General features: G+C 37.0%; 1 protein-coding gene across 5 annotated transcripts in view; it reads left to right on the forward strand.

Moving 5' to 3' along the window:
• Nucleotides 1-19,569, forward strand: part of RAF1 (Raf-1 proto-oncogene, serine/threonine kinase) — a 43,546-nt gene that overhangs the window by 10,615 nt on the left and 13,362 nt on the right. For 2 of the 5 annotated variants that reach the window (XM_086755325.1, XM_086755326.1), the window contains 10 exons: nucleotides 8,707-8,922; nucleotides 9,813-9,925; nucleotides 10,557-10,659; nucleotides 12,043-12,200; nucleotides 13,204-13,302; nucleotides 14,530-14,683; nucleotides 16,251-16,310; nucleotides 18,137-18,164; nucleotides 18,249-18,376; nucleotides 19,438-19,555. In XM_086755325.1, the coding sequence (XP_086611451.1) occupies nucleotides 8,716-8,922; nucleotides 9,813-9,925; nucleotides 10,557-10,659; nucleotides 12,043-12,200; nucleotides 13,204-13,302; nucleotides 14,530-14,683; nucleotides 16,251-16,310; nucleotides 18,137-18,164; nucleotides 18,249-18,376; nucleotides 19,438-19,555 (1,168 nt within the window). In that variant the 5' untranslated portion in view covers nucleotides 8,707-8,715. The remainder of the gene's footprint in view (nucleotides 1-8,706; nucleotides 8,923-9,812; nucleotides 9,926-10,556; nucleotides 10,660-12,042; nucleotides 12,201-13,203; nucleotides 13,303-14,529; nucleotides 14,684-16,250; nucleotides 16,311-18,136; nucleotides 18,165-18,248; nucleotides 18,377-19,437; nucleotides 19,556-19,569) is intronic. The other 3 variants (XM_086755327.1, XM_086755328.1, XM_086755330.1) reach the window with 3 other exon arrangements.

A 19,569-nucleotide genomic window follows, 5' to 3' on the forward strand; every position in this document is an offset into this window, starting at 1 on the left:
CCATTCTTTCTTCCGAGGTCCCCGAGTCTTTCCTGGGGGATGGGATGCTTACCACTGCCAAGCTTTGTGCTTGTATTCTTTCACTGCTACTAAAATTTGCTTTTTGGTTTTTGAGAAATTCAGCAAAATTGATATGATGTCTACAGTTGTTCAGTGTTTGCTTTATCAGAAGTGTATGTTTAACTTCAGCTCCTACTTCAGTCTGCATGGTTATTTACTTTGCAGGGGGAAAGCCCTTCTTCAGTTTAGAACTTTAGATCTTGATATTTGCCTGTCTTCTCCAAGTAGCATTTGCCTTTTCACACAACTACAGATCTGTTGTGAATAATCCAGACCTAATGTAAATAATGTCTGTGACATTATCTTACAACTAGTCATTATTGAGGTTTTTTTTTTTTTTTTTTCCTTTTCTGAGATTGTACCTCTGAAACAAAAACTCTGTATGGCGCTGTGTCAAATAAACTAAAATCTACCCAGACCAGAACTGTAATTTAAGGGATGTGTTTAGTAAGATAATGTGAGATAGAGTTAAAATGGAACATAGTTTATTTTTGGAGGCATTCAAGACAGTAAATGTTTGACATAGTCTAAGTAATCTTGCTTGTAAACAATCTGTAATTTCTAATTATGTTCAGTTTTTATTTGCCATTTTATGCAGGCTTCTTTACAAATACCAGTGCATAGGAAACAATAGCGTAAAGTTAGTAGAGCTGTCCAGGCAGTTTATAACTAAAATATTCCAGTAGTATCATGTTAGACTTAGTTCTTATTGCAAAAACATATATTCAACTATTCCCAGGTGAGCTTTATAATAAAACATAAGAGAGAATAATTTGTTCTATCTTCTCACAGAAAAATATCTCAATGCCCCTTTCAAGCCCTTTTTGGTGCCATTGCCCCTGTTCCCTGCTGCCCCCCGTGCTCAAATCTGTAGGTATTTTCCATGCCCAGGCTCTTGGAACTGCGGAACTGACCTGGTGGCACCGGCACAGAGCCCACATTTAATAAACTAAATTTACTGGTTTAAAGCTGCCCTGAGTGAATGCAGAGAACACCTAGCTCTTGAATTAGCTGGATGACTGCATCCTATTCTGTCTAACTGTACAGATAATCTAGCATTGTCTGGTATTTTGCAATGGTATTTTAGCAATAACTGCGGTATGTCTGAACCGTACAGTTAGCTTGCATAACTAGCAGCTCCCAGCAGTGACTTGAATAACCTAATCTCAGGCTGTGTTCCTTTCCTGCAAAACTGAGGTTGGTTTAAAAACCGGTATGTTCTCAGTGTTGGTGTCCTCGGTGTTAACTTTATTTACTACGTGCAACTGAGCCAGTAATTCTTTGTGCTGAGATTCTCAGTCACTTTTGTTTAATCCTTGAAAACTTGTGTGGGAAGGGCATTTAGTGGATTGCTGACATTTGAGTAACTTTTTTATCCTTGTTGTAAAGTGGATGTGTTCCAGGCAACCGTAAACACAGTTTGGAGTTTTTGAAACAATTCAAGCATGAGCAAGCTCAGAATGCAAATAGACATGTGTCTGAGAATGTACATCCAACTGATAGAAAGATTTGGGGAAAGAAATGATAGTCCGAAATGTCTGTGTAATGTCAGTGCTTATGTAAACTCAGAGCCCCGCTTCTGCAATGCAAGGTCCGCTTTAAAGATCTGGCTTTCCTAATCTTTCTTTGAAGGGAGCTGCTGTGAAGATTCAACATTATGGTGAAGAAGGAAGAAGTCTAAGCATGACAAGTGTGTCATAGAATGTGATTCTGATACATTCAGATACAAGAAAGCAGTGTTCAGTATGCTCTTTATTTCTAGTAAAGCATTTGAATTTGCCAAATTAAAATTGACAACGTCTTAAATATCGCTTCAGCTTTAATAGTCTTTATAATGTTAAGAGAACACTTTTAAAATATTGAGTGACTACCTCTCAATATTTGTCAATTTTGATTATAAGATTAAAATTATAAATTATTGTACTAAAAAAGTGGAGGTTTTACTGCATGACATAGAGTTCTGGTGCTTTGTTAGCAAAAGTTGTACAACATGGATGTGCAAAATTTGTGTAGTTTCCTTGCTTGCCTCTTCCTTTCATAGCTGTTTTGATAGCAGTGTCATAAACTTTATTTGAATCTATATAAATTCAGCAGCAATACTTAACTAAAATTTTCTAAAAGTTCTGATTGAGTGCTTGGGCACACCTGCTGCATTTTTCTTTTTACTTGGGATTGCTTTTTTTTTGCTTTGGGAAAGGGAAGGATTTGGATTCTTTGTGCTCTTTTAGGTACAAGCAGAGTGTTCAGTGCTTGTATTTCTCTATTGAAGGAATTCAGATTTTGTAGGGAAACTTGTAAAGCTCCCTGTTTGAACTTGGCAGAAGTTTAATGTGGAAAGAAATGGGTGACTGACACGGGAATGATCTGTGTGGAAAACAAATCAAACAGATCTTTCTAAAAACAGGTTAGGAAAAGTAGGCTGGAACTGTTCTAATCAGCAGAGAGTGGCCAAAGGTGCAGATAGTTTTGGTGACAAAGACCTACTAACCAGAGCCCAAAGTACAGCCACGTGGTATGACTTGGTTTATGCTTACTAACCAAAGTTGTACTCTGAAAGTTACTCTTAGGTACAGGAAGATATTAATCTTGCAAAGGATTAATCACTCTGAAAGTATTCAGACTGAGAGTTGTGTTCCTTATGCCGTCCTTACTGTGGAGCCCCGGTTGTTGGAAAGCTGTTGTTATTTAACTTTAAAGTTACATTAGCAGCATAATGGCTGAAGTAGTTACTAAGAAGTGAGTGGTTCAGAGAAATAGAGAAAAAGGTGAGAAAAAGATACTTACAAGATCAGAACAACTGAGGCGCAAATTCTGTGTAATCTCTCAGTGTTGGTTTTTGTGGTTTTTCTTTTTTTTTTTTTTTTTTTTTTTTTTTTAGCTGAACAATAACATTTCCTCCTGTTAACTTTACTTTTTTTTTTTTCTCAATTCTGTTAGGCGGGAGCTTGCTTTTTGGCATCGATCTCATAAAATGAAGGACATTTGAAGGGAAAACCTCAACCTTGTAGATGTATGAGAAATCTTCTTGAGTTGTTAGACTGATCCTAACTCATGCCATGCATTTATTTTTTACATGGATCACAGCTTTATTTATTAATGTAGGAATGGGTCCATATTTATCTTCTGCTGTGAAAAGCTACTTTTAAAAAATAGTGCTATAGATCACAATAGATACTTGTTTGGTGCAGGTTCCCCCAGACAACCAGTCAGCCATGCAATATTAAATCAATTGTGAATTAACTGTATGGGAGGGGCACTGAGAAAAGACCACAGTTAAATATATTACTGATCTTTTTGTATCAGAGGTGAAAATGCTTCTTTTAAGCAACTTCTACAGTTTACATTTTCTAACAGAGGTGTTCCCTTTGAAATGGATTCTGGGTTTTGTTCTGTGGTATTTTGCCTTTGTATATGTATTTCATTAAACATGAGTGTGACTGTTAATTGTTGGTGTGGATAAAAATAGCAACATATGTGTGTGTTGGGAGGGGGAACTGTATTTACATTTTCTTTCAAAGCTTTTGGTGTTTGTTTCAGAAGCAAAGGAAAGGGCAAGGCACCTGAACTCGATAGCGAGAGGAGTTTATCTTTGTATCCTGCAACCTTTCAGGGTTTGTCATTACCAGTTTCAGCATTCTTTAGGGAGATAGACTGAAATTTTCAACAGTTCAGGCTAGACACTGTTTCCTAGTTGTGGAAAAAGTTAAAGTAACTGAAATTATCTTTTGGGTATGAATGAATGAGTGTATGATCTGAGTGGATATGAGCGAATGATCTCTAGGAATTTGTTACTGTTGGGTGTGCACATTGCATAGCTATTTTGTGCATTTGGTTTTAATGCTTGTTCACATTACTAACAAAATCTGTAATCCATGCAAAAAGTACTGACTAAAAATGCAGTCTTGGTCACAGTGTACAGTATACCTGTGGGAGGTGGAGGAATAGTATGAGATTTTTTTTCCTGCTCAAATTGAATATTTGATATGAAACAAGTCAGTGGCAGTTTCCTAGCAGTACTGGATCTACAAGAGAACTGATATGCTCATATATCATATATGCTTCAATATCTTAAAATATTCTTTGAATGCTGCTATTGCGGTTTTTCAGTTGTAGACAGGCTGTTTGAAGTAATTTTCGTGAAAGTGAAGAGCTGCAGGAAGAAAAATTTTGGAAAGATGCATGAAAACATTCAGCTGTCAATGGAATATTTGAGCATAGCATCTACATTAATCTGGTAACGATTGTATTTCAGAAACATGCTTGTAACTCATTTAAAGGAAGAAAACCTAATTTTTCTGGAATAGACAAACTAAGAATTATGTATTTATGAAGTGATCATCATAAAAATCTTTCCTCCTTTATTTTAAATTAAATTTCTCGTTAGAGCATATCGGACATATTTTCACTGGGGTGAATTGGTGTGAATCTTGGGAGAGTTGGAGAAAATGAATTTAGTTTCAGTAAAAACGCTTTTCATCAAATACTGGTTGGAGCAAAAGACCCAAAATGATAAACAAATCAATGCTAGGGCACAGATTACAGGACACTGAAAGGTAAGCTGTGCTGTGAACGTGTCTTAGCTGTTAAGGCAGCCAGAGATGCAGTTAACCTGTCCTGTGAAATAGTGTGTCTGATGTCCTCTGCTGTTGTGTTCAGTGTACCAGCTAGAAATTCTGTGTATGTGCAATATTATGTTGTGTGATTACATATATATATATATATTTTTTTTTTTTTGTCAATTCAAAGCTGGTCAAGTAGTTGCCATGCTAGTTCTGTTACCTCATATCTATGTATGCAGTGAGCTGCTTGAGTTCAAAGTGGATGTTTTTGTATCTATTCATATAATACTTTTTAAGCTAGCTTTCTTTACACTAGAGGGCAGAGGAAAAGGTGTAAATTATTGATAAAAGCTGCTTCTTAAGAAGTAATTTATGCCTGTTCTTCCATAGTAGTAATTTGAAGTAAGAACAGGGAGTAGGTTTGAGCAGTGAACGTGTCCAGTGGCTGCCCATCCAGCATGAGAATGGAAGTGTTCCTGCCTAGATTCTTCTTGGCCTGAGTGAAGAGGTGTTTCTGAGGAGCTGGAGCCTCCTATCATCCCACATGCGGGTTGCCTCTCAGCAATTGCAGAAGTCAGCAGCTGGACAACTGGTTACTGCTGTTTTTTCAACAAGCCCCGCCTTACCAACTGCATGCCTGTGTACTATGGATGCCAAGAGCAGGTTTAGCAACTTTTTGTCAGGGATTCCCAGTCTCTACCCAGGAGACTTCAGATACCTTTTAAACTTCCCTTTCTTCTCCCCTGCCCCTCTCCCCTCAGGCCACTTGCAAGTCTTTGTCTGCTCCAGGCCAGATCTGAGCAAGTTCTCATCTTCTCCTTTTAAGTGTTGACTCCTTGACATGTGTGAGTAGAACTCATAGACTTCAATTTAGGCAAGAGAGTGAGCTAAGGATGGCATTTTTAAAAGTTGCCTGCTGAGGTGAGGAGGGACTTTCATTTTCTAGAAAAAGAACTCTCAGCTGCGAGGGCCACAATCATCAGCTGCAGTCAAAAAGATGGTGAAAGTGCACTGGTGAAACATGGCGGCGAGAGAGAGCAGGGCATTGGTGGAAGAGAGTATTACGCTAGACATACTCAGTCCTGAGAGTATCCAGCACTTACTCGAGGCAGAGATCCTAGGAAGGAGAAGGATGTAAATGCATAATCAAATTTACAGCTGACGTTTGTATTGAAGGCTGATAGCAGTTGCTGTCTTTATGTTTTTCTGACTGTGTGCACAATAACCTCAAAATGCATTTCTGTGATCATCTCTAGTAGGCTGTTCTGCATTAAGCAGTATGCCTTTCATATTCAGACGAGAGGACATGGTTAGAGCAGGGAAGTACCTTTTTTGGTACGAAACTTAGCTTTTGTCAAGGTGCAAGTTTGAATTTTTTTTGTCATTTCCTGTTTTCTCTTGAATTTTTCAGGAAATGTTGACAGCGTGTCAAAATACTAAATGTAAAGGCTGTGATGCTAGGGTGTTATCAACTTAAGTCAGCAGTGACAACAAGGAGGTTTTTATGGTTGCTCCGCTATTCCTTATCTCATCTTACTCAGTGGAGGAATCCAGTTGAGCTCCTCGCCGTGTTTTCCCTCATGTATTGCCTAGAAGGGTGAAATAAAGTAGGATTCTCCATAGTGGCTAAGTTAAGAGGAGGAAAGAGAACAAGCTGTCTGGGCTTCATCTTACCCCTCCTGTCTAGCAGTTTATCTCTACTCTGTTTTTATTGTTGCCAACTAACTAGTTACTGCCTGTGTATGTGATACGGTTGTTGCAACTGTACATAACTTCTTCTTCACCTTTCTCATTCCTGATGGTAGGGCAGTGCATATGAATTACGACATTATTGTGGTTGTAGTTGCTTGTGCATGCTGAACTCAGTTGTATTCCTCAATTTTATCTTCCCTCCTCCCTCCTTTTTTCAGAATGTCTCTGTGTCTTCCAATTCTTTGTTCCCTTTCTACATCAAATGTAGGACTCCTGTCATTTATGTGTCACAGATTTAAAAAAATAAATTCAAAGTATCTAAATTCTATTAGATTGTGATTGGATACTGAGTTTTAGATCTTAATGATGTTTAAATATTTTGAACCTTTGAACAACTGGACCTGCACAACTGATGGCATTGATGCAGGAATGACAGCGACTGGCAGGAGGGAAGGAGAGGAGGATACGTATGTTGCCGCTGTATACATTGTCAGTGAAACAAATGTTCATGAACTGGCGGGCAGAGAGTGTAAGAGACCTAGAGTTCTGCTGCTGCAGAGTTTGCATGCGATGGTAGGCGCTTCATATAAACCAAACCTTTTTCTTTCGGTTTGTTGTTATATGTTTCCTTTCTAGCTACTAGTCAGATCTGGGTTTAGGTCTGTAGCAATGTTAAGTACTTTCAAATCTAGCTAAGGCTTTTTGGAGTTGTGCTGCGAGTGAAAACGCTCTGAAATTCAAAGTTTATCCTTCTGGGCATCCCAAAATGGACACTTAAGACTATGGGAGGTCTTTTTTTTTTTTTTTTTTTTTTTTCTTCCTTCCCCTATTCTATTACTTTAGCTCTTCAACTGTAACAAACACTGTTGTATTTTCAGGATAAGATGAGATTCCTTTTTTGGCATGGGGAAATTAATTGGAGGGTTCAAATAATTTGCAACAAAGATGATACAGGACCACACAAGAAATTAGACTTTAATAGATAGTAATAGATGTTCAGTAAAGGAATATTTGGTATTATGTACTGAATTAAGGTGTTAGTGATTTCAGGGAAACAATGTAGATCTTTCAGTGTAAGTCTTTCCTGTACCATAAAGGAATGGGATTAGGATTGCTTGGAAGACATTTCTTTTGGCATTTCCTGACTGATTTGCTTTTTGACTTTGCACCTTTAATACACTTCCTTTACCTTTCATAGAGGTGATCAGAAATATAGATACAACCACTGAAGATTAATTTGGAAACAATCTACTAACATGGCAAAAAATGTGCACTTGCACTGGGTGGTTTTGGACATCAGTTTCGCAGATGTTTATAGGAGAATGCAGTTTTATGGAGGAAATAAACTACCGTGCTTGTTTTCACTGTTCCTTTTTTTTCTTTTCTTTTTCTTTTTGAAAACCTGGTAATGAATCTGGCTATTTGGAAATTTAGCAAGGATTACATTTCACTGTTCAAAACAGTTTCAGACTTTGTTTTTGCTTAGTTTTGAATAAGATGCGTTTTGAGTATAATTTGGAGTTCAAGCCACATTGAAGTTGTGATAGCTGGGGAAAAAAATACACTGATACTTTTGTCTTTGTCCCTGAGTGCGCAAAAATAGTACTGCATGCTGATTTGGAAGTATGCAGGGGCTGTTCATGTCCCTGCATTGGGAAAGGTTTATGCTGAAATGTAACTGAGCAGAGTGTGTGTGGGGGTTTTCTTTTTTTCTGATAAATTGTGATACTATTAAAGTGTTATGTATTTCATTGTATACTAACAGTATTAAACTTGCTACCTTAAAAAAACCAACCAACCAACCAAACAAAACACCCCGAACAACCAAAAACCAAACCAACAAATCAATGAAAACCCCTCCGAAAACCCCTCCAAAAACCCCCAAACCAGAGCCCCAAAGTCACTGATAAAAATAGAATTTCTTCAATGAATGCTTTTTGTTATAATTCTTGTTGGGCCTCTTTTTCTTAGCAGTACAGTCTATGCTAATGCTTGCATGCCGTATCTGGCGTACGGGACTGTTCTTCTAGCCTGCAGCTAGCATCTAGCCGCCTTTCTGAAGGCCCCTCAGGCTTTGATTACCTAAATAACATGATGGTGAACTACTCCTGTGACACGAGAGATGCAGTGAGAGGAATTATGCATCTATTACTGATGATCTGTGCATGTGCAGAAAGTTAAATATGTTCAAGACTCTGGCTAATTTTGCATATGTAGGTGACCTGTACCACGTATGTGTCGATCCTGTCACAAGGGAGAAGGCAGTGCAGTTTTCAGGTGCTTTCAGAAGAGGCTGTGAGATCTGTTGTGTCATGAAGAGAGTGTACCACCCTCTCTTCATGGAAGGAAGGATGCTGTACTTTTCCCTGACTCTCTCAATTTTTTTGTTTCGTAGACCACATCAATGGAGCACATTCAGGGAGCCTGGAAGACTATCAGTAATGGTTTTGGACTCAAGGATTCTGTCTTTGATGGCCCAAACTGTATTTCACCTACTATTGTCCAGCAGTTTGGTTATCAACGCCGAGCATCTGATGATGGCAAAATATCAGATACTTCCAAAACTAGTAATACTATTCGTGTTTTCTTGCCCAACAAACAGCGCACAGTGGTAAGTCTAGATTACCTTTATGTAAGAATGTCGTACTGTTCCCGTTGTAAGCACTGTGACCTGTGTCTGGCAGGAGAACTGCCAGGCTTCATAAAAGATCTTACTGTGATTAAGTTTGTTGTCAGCAGTTTGTTAATTTTAGAGGGCATATTTTGAAAACAGCGTATTTGTGAACTCTAATTTCTCTACCTCAACACTGTGTTTTTCCAATATACATGAGCAAGATACTTTGCTTACATATTTAACGTTAAAAGGCAGTGGTAGTTGGCTGACCTAAACAGTGATGCCTGTATGAAGTAACACATGTAGTCATTTCTGTCACTGTTTTCTTCACTTGTATGGCCACAGTGAAGTAGGCTGGTTGAAGCTGAAGTGAAACTTCTTGAGGGAACACTTCTATTAGATTTCTTGGAGCTGAGTGTACTAATAGTAGTCTTACGCAAAGTTCCCTGAAATCTAAATGAAGCCTTTTCCAATACTTAAGGTAACTCAATTTGCTTGCCTTTCTATTACTTTTACAAGGTACCTACTTCTATGAGTGCTGTGTAAAATCTTGTTTCATAGAAACTTAGTGATTGTAAGAAATTGAAAAGTTATAAAATTACTTCAGACCGTCCTTTGCGTAAGTACACAGTAGTTAAGTGTATGGCAGAAAACATGCCCCCCTGACAGCTGGCTGAACACGTGGTGAGTTAAATCAGAACGCACGGCCATCTGTTGTTACGTCATACGAGTAGTTTTTATTTGCCTATTTATTAACTTCAAAAGTGAACAGCATTGCAGTTTTACTGGACCTTCTAAAGAAAAGGAAAAAAAATGACTTTGTTTTCCCCAAAAAAAGCTTAAACAAATTCTACAATCACTGACTTTTTTTTTTCCTTTGGTCCCAGGTGAATGTGCGGAATGGGATGACCCTACATGACTGTCTTATGAAGGCGCTTAAAGTGAGAGGTCTGCAGCCAGAATGCTGTGCGGTTTTTCGACTTCTTACTGAACCAAAAGGGTAAGAGTCTGTAATGTTATATGTGAAACTTTGAATTCCTTCTTTTTTGTAGGACCGGGGATGCTGTTATTAAATACCAAATGATTCTTTTACAAGCTGAGGGAGTGAAGGTATCTCATGGAGTTAACACATTTAACTTCACACCTCGTAAGGCTTGCGTTTAATGCTCTTTTAAGCCTCAGTCATGAGGCAGTCATTGTGGGTTCACATCTCTGCATAACTGAGTCCATCCTGGGGTCAGCAGTAACTTTAGTGCTGAAACAGATAATACAGCTTTCATGTCACTAAGTCTGCCATTCATAATTTCTTATCTTTTGTTTATAAGGGTATTTCTGTGACTACATTACAGCTTCTAGGTGTCTTATTTCAAATAATCTATATTATTTATTCTGTATTATCTACATGACTTAAACATTAAAAAATAAACAGAAAAAGAGATGAATCGCTATGGTTTCAAAGTTGATTCTAATTTTTTTAAGTGAAAGACACTGAAATATAGCTCACTGTAAGAGATAGCCACGCTTTTTTATATTCAGTTTACTCAAGAAAACTCACAGGACATAGATCATTGTTTAGGCCAGACTTCTTATCTCCTGTTATTTTGTTGTCTCTTGTTTTTTCTTTCTTTCAGAAAAAAAGTGCGTTTGGATTGGAATACCGATGCTGCCTCCTTGATTGGAGAGGAACTGCAAGTGGACTTTCTTGATCACGTTCCACTCACTACACATAACTTTGTAAGTTTTTCCTTGTCTGTATTTTGTTGTAAATTTTATCAGTTGAACCACAGTTCAACCACAGTTGAACAGAGGAGGGGATTTCAGAAGTGATTATTTGATTCCTTCACCCCTGCTCCCCACAAATTAGATTGACTAAATATAAATTTGCAATGAAATGCCAGGATTCTGTTTATGTTTAGTGATTCCTATGTGTCGGAAACTTTAAAAGCTCACATTATGCATATTCCTCAAAGATCTAATGATTGCCATGTTTATTTTCTATAAATACGTGTTTCTGTAACTGCCTTAAGTTATCATGTCCTTAAAGTCCAGAGCTGGGAGATGACTTGCATTTTTAGTTTATGGCTTGTAAGTCAAAAAAGGCTGGAAAAGTTCGGCGGCTTCACTGGACTGTTGGTAATTGTACTGAGTGTATTGGGGTGCTGTTAATTCCTCAAGGTCATGACGTTGTTTTGTGAGCTAATGCTGCCTTGTAGTTTGACAGACTGTTTTTTAGGGGGGATGAAAAACTTTAGATTTGTAGCTCTCTCTAAAAAATGAGTTATTTGCTCAGTACAGAATAAATAAATAGAGCTGCTTCCCCCCTGTCCCCCCACCAAGAGGTAGTGCCTAACTCTAACCGTTCTGCCTTGCATTACTTCATTTGCCCTATGAAGTATTTCATTCTCCCTATGAAGGATCTTTATTCCTATATTCTGGCCTTTTTGTTGTTTTATCTCAGAAATACACCGTGGCAAGTGGCAAAACTATAGGATTATTGTTTACGTCTATTAGAAAGTTTTGTATTGATATACAAAAAGTGAAAGTAGCTTTGCTTCTGTTTTTGCATTTTTAGAAAACTACAGATAAAATGGTCTGCAGTTGGTCACCAGAAAACTAATATTTTTTTGCCAGATCTGGAGAAGCTCAAACTTTGAGCCTTCCTCCACAGTATGCTCTGGAGGGAGAAACCCTTTGCTTCATTTAAATATGTTTTCGTATTTCAGAAGCTTTAAAAAATGTTTGATGCCATTAAAAATAGTAGAATTTCCTTAAATTATTTTATTTACTAAGGATTTTATTTCTTATGCAAGGAGTAGTGGTTAGTCGTAAACACAAAACAAGTTTTCTCTAAGAAAAAAATAATGAGGTGGTTCTTAAAATCTTGATTCTCCTTCATTTTTTGGCAATACTGAAAACAAACAAAAAAACTCAATTCTTGTCCCACCCAACTGGAAATACATGCAAGAACACTCAACTATGGTTTTAAGTTCCGTACCACTTTGGGGACACTGATAACATTTGAACATGGTATTTATTTGTGTCAAGCTCTGAAGATGTTCATCTTGGCTAATGAAGAGAAGCTAGTAGCTTGGATTAATCACATTGTCTGTTTTCTAGGCTCGGAAGACATTTCTAAAGCTTGCTTTCTGTGACATCTGCCAGAAGTTCCTGCTAAATGGGTTTCGATGTCAGACATGTGGTTATAAATTCCATGAGCACTGCAGCACTAAAGTTCCAACCATGTGTGTCGACTGGAGCAATATCAGGCAACTCTTGTAAGGACTGTTCCTTTTTCATAGCAACAGTAATTCTTTGTGATACACAATCGTAGAGTGGCTTTGGGGTTTTTTTTTTTTGTTGTTGTTGTTTTGTTTTGTTTTTTTTTTTTTTAATCGCTTATGATAGAGATAAATGTGGGTTGTTGGGAAGTGTAGTCACTTTCATCAATATACAGAACGTGTGTATCGATTTCATAAAACAGCCAGCAATGATTGTCTGTTCCCAGGTGAAGAAGGCCGTTTACATTAAATGCATTTTGTTCTTGCTGTAAATTTTAATATTCTGGGACAAGCAAAGATCTTAAATGACCAGGCAGTTGCTCTAATGCCCTCTGTTTCATCATGGGAAGGATAGCAATTCCTCTTGAGTAACACTTCTGTTAGAAGGAAAAAAGGTCATGATTCAGTTGGTTTTTAGCTGTTGAAAGCATGAGTGTTCAGAACTACAACAACTTTTGACACCCTATTGAAAATGCATGGAATGGTGAGGAAACCGATTAAGGATAATCCCTTCTTGATATTGATTAGAAAAAGTTGAAAATAATTGTGTTACGAGTAGTCGTCTTATGCAAAAGTGTTAAAACCTGTAATTGATTTTGTCTTACTTAGTGATTGTTGTTGTTTTGTTTTTTTTTTTTTTAAAACTAAACTTGGTTATGTAGTTATGCATTTTCTTATACTGACCAGTTAGAGTGTAGGATGACTTGTGCCATTTCGTGCTATAAATTTGGTCTCAAATACCCTTTGAGGAAAATCTGAAGTCTGATGTAAAAAGATTGTAACTTAAGCTTAGAAAGAACACAGAAATTTTATTTGGGAGTCTGAAGACAGTTTTTACTCGTACCATGCACAGAGGAAAGTCAACATATAAATATAGGAATGTGTTCTTGGAGTTCATTATGGTGACAAGAAACAGCCCTTTAAATTTTCAACTTTAAAGAGCATTGTACAGGAGGTAGTGTAGCAGTTGAAATTGTAATTGTTTTTGTTGATATTTCAGATTGTTCCCAAATTCAAATATCAGTGACAGTGGTGTCCCTGCACTACCTCCCTTGACAATGAGACGGATGCGGGAGTCTGTCTCCCGGATACCTGTTAGGTAAGCTAGTATTTCCTGTCATTTCTGTTTTGGGAAATACAGTTGTTTAAAACAAAACCAAACACCCCCAACTCCTCAAAAACAGAACAATCATAGAAGATTGGGATGAATGTGCAAGAAGGCAACACCACTTCATCATAGATAATATACAGTGTCATTTCTTATTCTTAGATTCAAGCAAAGCATTGATTTGGGATTTTATATTTTTAATTTTTAGTCTTAAGATTTTAAAGGGAGGGTATTAAAGGTTTTCTGGAGACCTTTGTTTTCCTGCTTGAGAAAGTTCAAGGCTCCCTTTGGTATTCTTGTGAATTTTATTCCATCTGATCAGGTATATGCTTTCCTTTCAAAGGGGCCTGTCTTCTGATCCTAATTTGTGCCTGTATTCTTTTCCTTGAAATTCTAGAGGCTGAAGAGGGCAGGCCATCTTTTGTTTTTTCTACATCCCTTTGAAAAATCTTGGCCTATTCAGGAATGAGGCACAGAGCACGTAGCTGACTTGCAAATGGTTCTCTGTATTTATTTATTTATTTTAGTGGGAACTGCATCAGGAATTGATCGTATGTTCTTTTTGCCATCTTAATCTGTTTCCAGTGTTGTTGAACAATGACTCGTTAACTTGATAGTTTTTTAAGCTTTTTGTGAAGACCATCTGATTTCAGTTAAGATACTTGTGTGATTTGGGATAAATAAGGCTTGAGTGACCTTAGCTGCAATTTATAACTCTTTGGTGAACTGGATTTTATTGTTGGCCTCCTTTTAACTGATATTGGGTTTCATGACTTCCTTGCTGGCTGTTCTGTGCGAACCATTGAACAGTCTTGCAAACCTTTACAAATTCAGGGCTTAGCAGTAAAAGAAGCCCTTAAGCTGTGCATTACAGGCTTGAAATGAGCAGTTTGTTTGAATCTCACAGACCTGAATTAATCCAGCAGAGCCAGTATTTTATCAGTATATTAAATGTGGAATTGAGGTGAATTTTGTAACAGCAGAAAGAGACTTACATTAGTAAGTATGTGAACTGACAAGATCTTACTTCAATTTTTAAAATTTTTTCCCAAGTTAAACTGGTTCAGATGACCAAATAGTTAGCATGTAAGTCCTAACTTTCTCTGTTTGGAATTCTGTCTATATTGCTTTTGAACTGGTTACACTGAAGAGTATTTTTAACTACTAGGGGAGAAAAAAATATCCATAACTTACCCTTTCTCTCTCTTTCCTTCTCAGTTCCCAGCACAGGTATTCTACACCTCATGCCTTCACATTCAACCCATCGAATCCTTCCTCTGAGGGCTCCCTTTCCCAAAGACAGCGATCTACATCCACACCAAATGTCCACATGGTTAGCACTACAATGCCTGTAGACAGCAGGATAATCGAGGTAATGTTGATGGGGAGGGAATAGCGTAAAGTTAAACTAAAATTGTGACTGACTGTCTAATAGCCACTGGTTGGTTCTTCTTTGATTTCTGTCATTTGCTTACTGTGTGCCTTAGCTGGCTGAGTGATGAAGGATGTAAGTGACACATTTGCACAGAAAGTTAATAGTTCCTTCTTGCAGTCTTTATCAACTTTGTCAAAGTTCTAGGTAGGTTTTTGGTGTCTGTAAAGATGTGGGGGAGCTTAATCAAATTTCACAGATCGGAAAAGAAAATAAACTCAGTTTTGCTTAAGAAATACTTCTTAGGCATGTCTAAAAATGTTCTTTTAAACTTACAAATCTGGATTTGTTGGGTGGTGGTGTTTATTTTACATCAGGCTTCAGGTACTGCAAGTCTAAATGTAGTCCTCGGAGTTGGAATACTCACGTCAAAGCTTACTGGAAATATGTTTTGTGTTACACCTGTATGGAATTAACAGCAAACCTAGGCTTGTGTGCTAAAGCCACCTATATCTGAGAATATTTCTGCTGTTACTTGCTTTCTAGCATCTCCTCCTCTTCCCCCCCCCCCCCCCCCCCCCCCCCCCCCTCCTTCCCCTACCTTAGACTGGCAGTAGTGAGAGACAATTCTTTGAAGTCAGGCCTAAAGTGGTTGGGGTTTTTTTTTTGGTTTGTTTGTTTTGCAATAAGCTTAACACAATAAGGGAGTGGTGTGCAGGAAAGGCTTGCAGAAAGAAAGTGCTGAACTGCAGGACTTCACAGAGAGCACTGTTTGTTGGTTTTTTGCTCTGGAATAGTTTAAAAAGTATTTAGAGCAGGCAAAAGCCATTGACTATAGAGTTTACTTGCATCTTCACCTGATAGTTTATAGACTTCTGTGAAATGCAAAGACTCTCTGCAGTGTGCTAGAGAAGACCTTTGGTGGAACTGAAGAAAAGTGCACTGCAGCCCTGTGAAGCTTTTTCAGTTAGAAGCTTTGCGTGAGATGGGTTTTATGGGGAAAGGTACTCTCCCTTTCTTTTTGGTTTTCTTAGACTTACAGCCTTTTTTTACTGCTTCAGGAGCCTGGCTGACCATCTCTTATGGCACAAAAGATAATGAAGCACTAATATTCTCTTTGAATTATTGAACTTTGTAGAGTGATGAGCCTTTAAGGAGACATTGCTTTCTTAATCCGTTATGCACCGCAATAAAGACAGAAATGCTTTCTGTTCTGGCTCTTCATATCACAGAGACTGAACAAAAATAGCTGTCATATCTTAAAGGCAATAGCTACTTTTCCAAAAGGCTTTTTAAAAATGTTAAAAACCCCACAGAACAAAGAAAGGTAATAGAGACCTTCTGGTATGACGTGAGAAAGACCACCTTAATAAAGTAGTTTATGAAGGGATGGGTACTTGGGAGCTTTTGGATATGAATGAAATACTTAATTAAAAGTTTTACTGCACTTAATTATCATTTATCAAACAAACTAGGTTACTTTTTCTTTTATCCTAACATTTAATTTTTAATTTTTTTTTTATACTTCCTCTGTTCTTTTCTTTTATCTCTTACTGTGTTGGCCTAGAATAACAGCCTGAATGCTTCTCCCAGTTCCTGGTGCAGACGATTTTGTTTGAGGGGAAGAGTAGGTATTTTCTTGGTGCCTTTTGTTTTCTTGTGATTAACAGGATTGCTATAACTTGTAAGCCATGGCAGTGTCCACATGAAATGTTTAATCTGGAGTTGATTTGATGAAAAACTATGGCATGTTTATACTTAAATATTGAGGACGCTAATTGGAAGAGATAAATTGGTAGACAAGCTTCATTTCTAGTTTAACTGGGTGAATCCATACTACGATAAAATTTGGTGTGAGCTGAATAGGCTTGAATTAAAGATGCATTTGATCACACAGTTTTTAAAGCAAAACCTTCTCAAATTTATCTACTGTGTGGCTTTTTTCTTCTGGAAAAGATTTTGTTGAATATAACTGTGCAAACTTCTTAGATTAAGAATATGATATACTGTTTTTATTTCATATCAAAATAGAAGTGACAGACTACAGCACTCTGTATGGCATTATTTGTGTAGTACGAACAACTCTAAAAGAACACCGGTTTTGGTTCATTTGCTGTAGGATTCATAAGCAAAAAAAAAATTGCATCAGGATTGAAGTTCAAAAATACCTTTTTCTTAAATAAGAATAATGTATACATAAGTATGAGAACAATTTAAAATTATTTAGTTATCCTTTGCCAGCTTACTTGAAAGCAATTACATTCTCAGGCTGATGACAAAAACCATCACTTGTTACTAATTCAGATTCTTAAATATTTTTATTGTCCTCAAAATGGGCCAGAGGAGTTCTTCATTAGTAGTTTATGCAGATTTTGATCCACTCAGGTGTAGAGTAGAAGTACTCTGCAAGAATGCTGTGTATAGTCTCAAGCCTGGGAGAACGCAACTAACTGGCTAAAGTGATGTATTTCATAAATGAGTCTTTGCTGAGGATAATCTGAGTTAATTTGAAAACTGTATGGTGGAATGTAGGCTTGTTCTGTCCTCCTATGAAATCTTACGTTTATTGTTCTACTAATTAGTGAGAAAGCTTGAATTGACTTCTATTAACTTTGACAGTATTTAACATTTCTGTAGTGCATGTTCTTGCTTTGTACTTATACAGTACCTGGATATTTTACCTTTCCTGTATGTACTTTGGGATAATACATAGCAGGTGAGAAAAGTTGTAAAGTCGTGTTTGTCAGAGCTTAGTTTATCTTGCATGGCTGTAGAATTGTGCTGTAAAGTGCCTGTGGCATGAGGTGAGAGTTGTCGCACTGTACCAGCTAGTGAACTGTGTAAGAACACGCTTTTCAAATATCATCAAACTTTAATATATGGGAAATTGTTTTGAAAATTAGGTTTTGTATTAGGGCACAAGACGTAGCCTATTTGGGTTGAAGTAGTACAGTAGAGATATTTCGAAATGTATATTGACTTGGAATATTTCAGAGGCTATTAGAAGTTTTCCTACGTGTAACCCCAGACGTTTTTGAGAACCTGTCCCTGGAGGTACAGGACTATCACAGGAGCTATGTTCAGATCTGAAATACAAGCATGTACCAAAGTTCAGCGGTGGGAATGCAGACAGCGTTTCTGGTGTTTCTTCTTGTTCCGTGTCCTTTTTTTTTTTTTTTCCCCACCCCCTCTTTTTTTTTGGTAGTAATACCTTTTTAATATACTGTGAATATTTTTAATGTTTTGTAAGAGTTCACAAATTGCATGTTTTTTAGCATATAGGGTTCTTGTAACTAGAAAATAACCAAGCTGTCATCTTTTGGAAGGGTGTTGGGCAATACTGTATCACGCTTGACCAAAACAGTCAGGAGCAATTTCAGTGCTATTCCTACTTGTTCCTTTGTATTGTTCTCATATATTTATTAATTTTATTATTTATCTGCTCTGTTTTAGGATGCAATTCGAAGCCATAGTGAATCAGGTACGGTTTCCAAAAATAAAATAATACATAATATTATTTGATGTTATTTTCTGGTTCATAAAATTTGTTCTGTTTATATTTAAGCTTCACCCTCTGCTCTATCTGGAAGTCCTAACAATATGAGCCCTACTGGCTGGTCTCAGCCCAAAACCCCAGTCCCAGCCCAAAGAGAGAGAGCCCCTGGATCCAATACACAAGAAAAAAACAAAATTGTAAGTATGATCAGTTTCTTTTAATTTATTAAACTAGGCTGGGAGTAGTGGTGTCTTGGGATAAATTTCTGTATTTAAAAGGCAATACAAACTGATGATAATTTTTAATTACTCTGTATTGTATGTGTATAATAGCAATATGATTTGGACTAACTGGGGAAAGATAGTAATATTGCCGTGCATTATAAATACCCAGAACAAAGTGCTTTGGATTGAAAATTAATTTCAGAGAGTATTGTGAAGTTATTTTTCAGTACAGATTCAAGGATTACTTTTTTAAATCTTTAGGGCTGTGTCTTTTTTATTCTTTTTTTTTTAATGTATTTAAAGTTAGTCTTGTTATCGCTATTTGAACTGTATTGTCATTCCTTCTATACAAAATAGATACTGATAATACCATCATTTTCATAGTAGAGTTAGTCAAAATGTCTCAGGGAAAAGCAGATTTAACAAAATACAAGTTTTCCCTCAAAGGCTTGATTTAAACTTGGGGAGAGGGAAAGGGGAGAAAGAAAAGTTAGGATAATAATGAATAATACCTTGACTTTTTTGAAGGTTTACGAGATTTAAAAATGAAAGTACAGTTGCTTAGCGAGATTCACAGTTGTTAATCACTTAGACATTTGAGAATTCTGCTCTCATCTCTTTGGTTTATTCCTTTTAACTATGTAAATGAGTTCCTGAATTTTAGGATTGTAATTTTGAAGAGGTTAGTAAGTTTCTTAAGTATTTCAGATGTCTTTAAATAGTTGATTATAAAATATTTATTCCTCCTGAGATCCAAGATCAGGGTTTAAGTTTCTAGTGCAGAACTTAATGATAGCTTCTTAAGCAGTTAAAGCCATCCGAGAAAATGTTTTGTCTTTTTTTTCTTGGGTAAAAAAAAACCCTCAGAAGTTGAGGAGAAAAAAACAAAAGTCCAAACTGCAGGACAAAACCCTGAAGGTTTCAGTGCATCTTAAACTCGTCCAAGGGAAGTTACTTCGTTCTTGGTGTGTGTATATATATATAGTATATTTGATTAAATACTTAGACTAACACCTTGTCAATTTTTGTTTCAGAGGCCTCGAGGACAGAGAGATTCCAGTTATTACTGGGAAATAGAAGCAAGTGAAGTCATGCTTTCTACCAGAATAGGGTCAGGTTCTTTTGGAACAGTTTACAAAGGCAAATGGCATGGTAAGTTCTTAACA

This window comes from Chlamydotis macqueenii, chromosome 10 (assembly GCF_036417535.1).
Source record: "Chlamydotis macqueenii isolate bChlMac1 chromosome 10, bChlMac1.mat, whole genome shotgun sequence".
NCBI classification, from domain to species: domain Eukaryota; kingdom Metazoa; phylum Chordata; class Aves; order Otidiformes; family Otididae; genus Chlamydotis; species Chlamydotis macqueenii.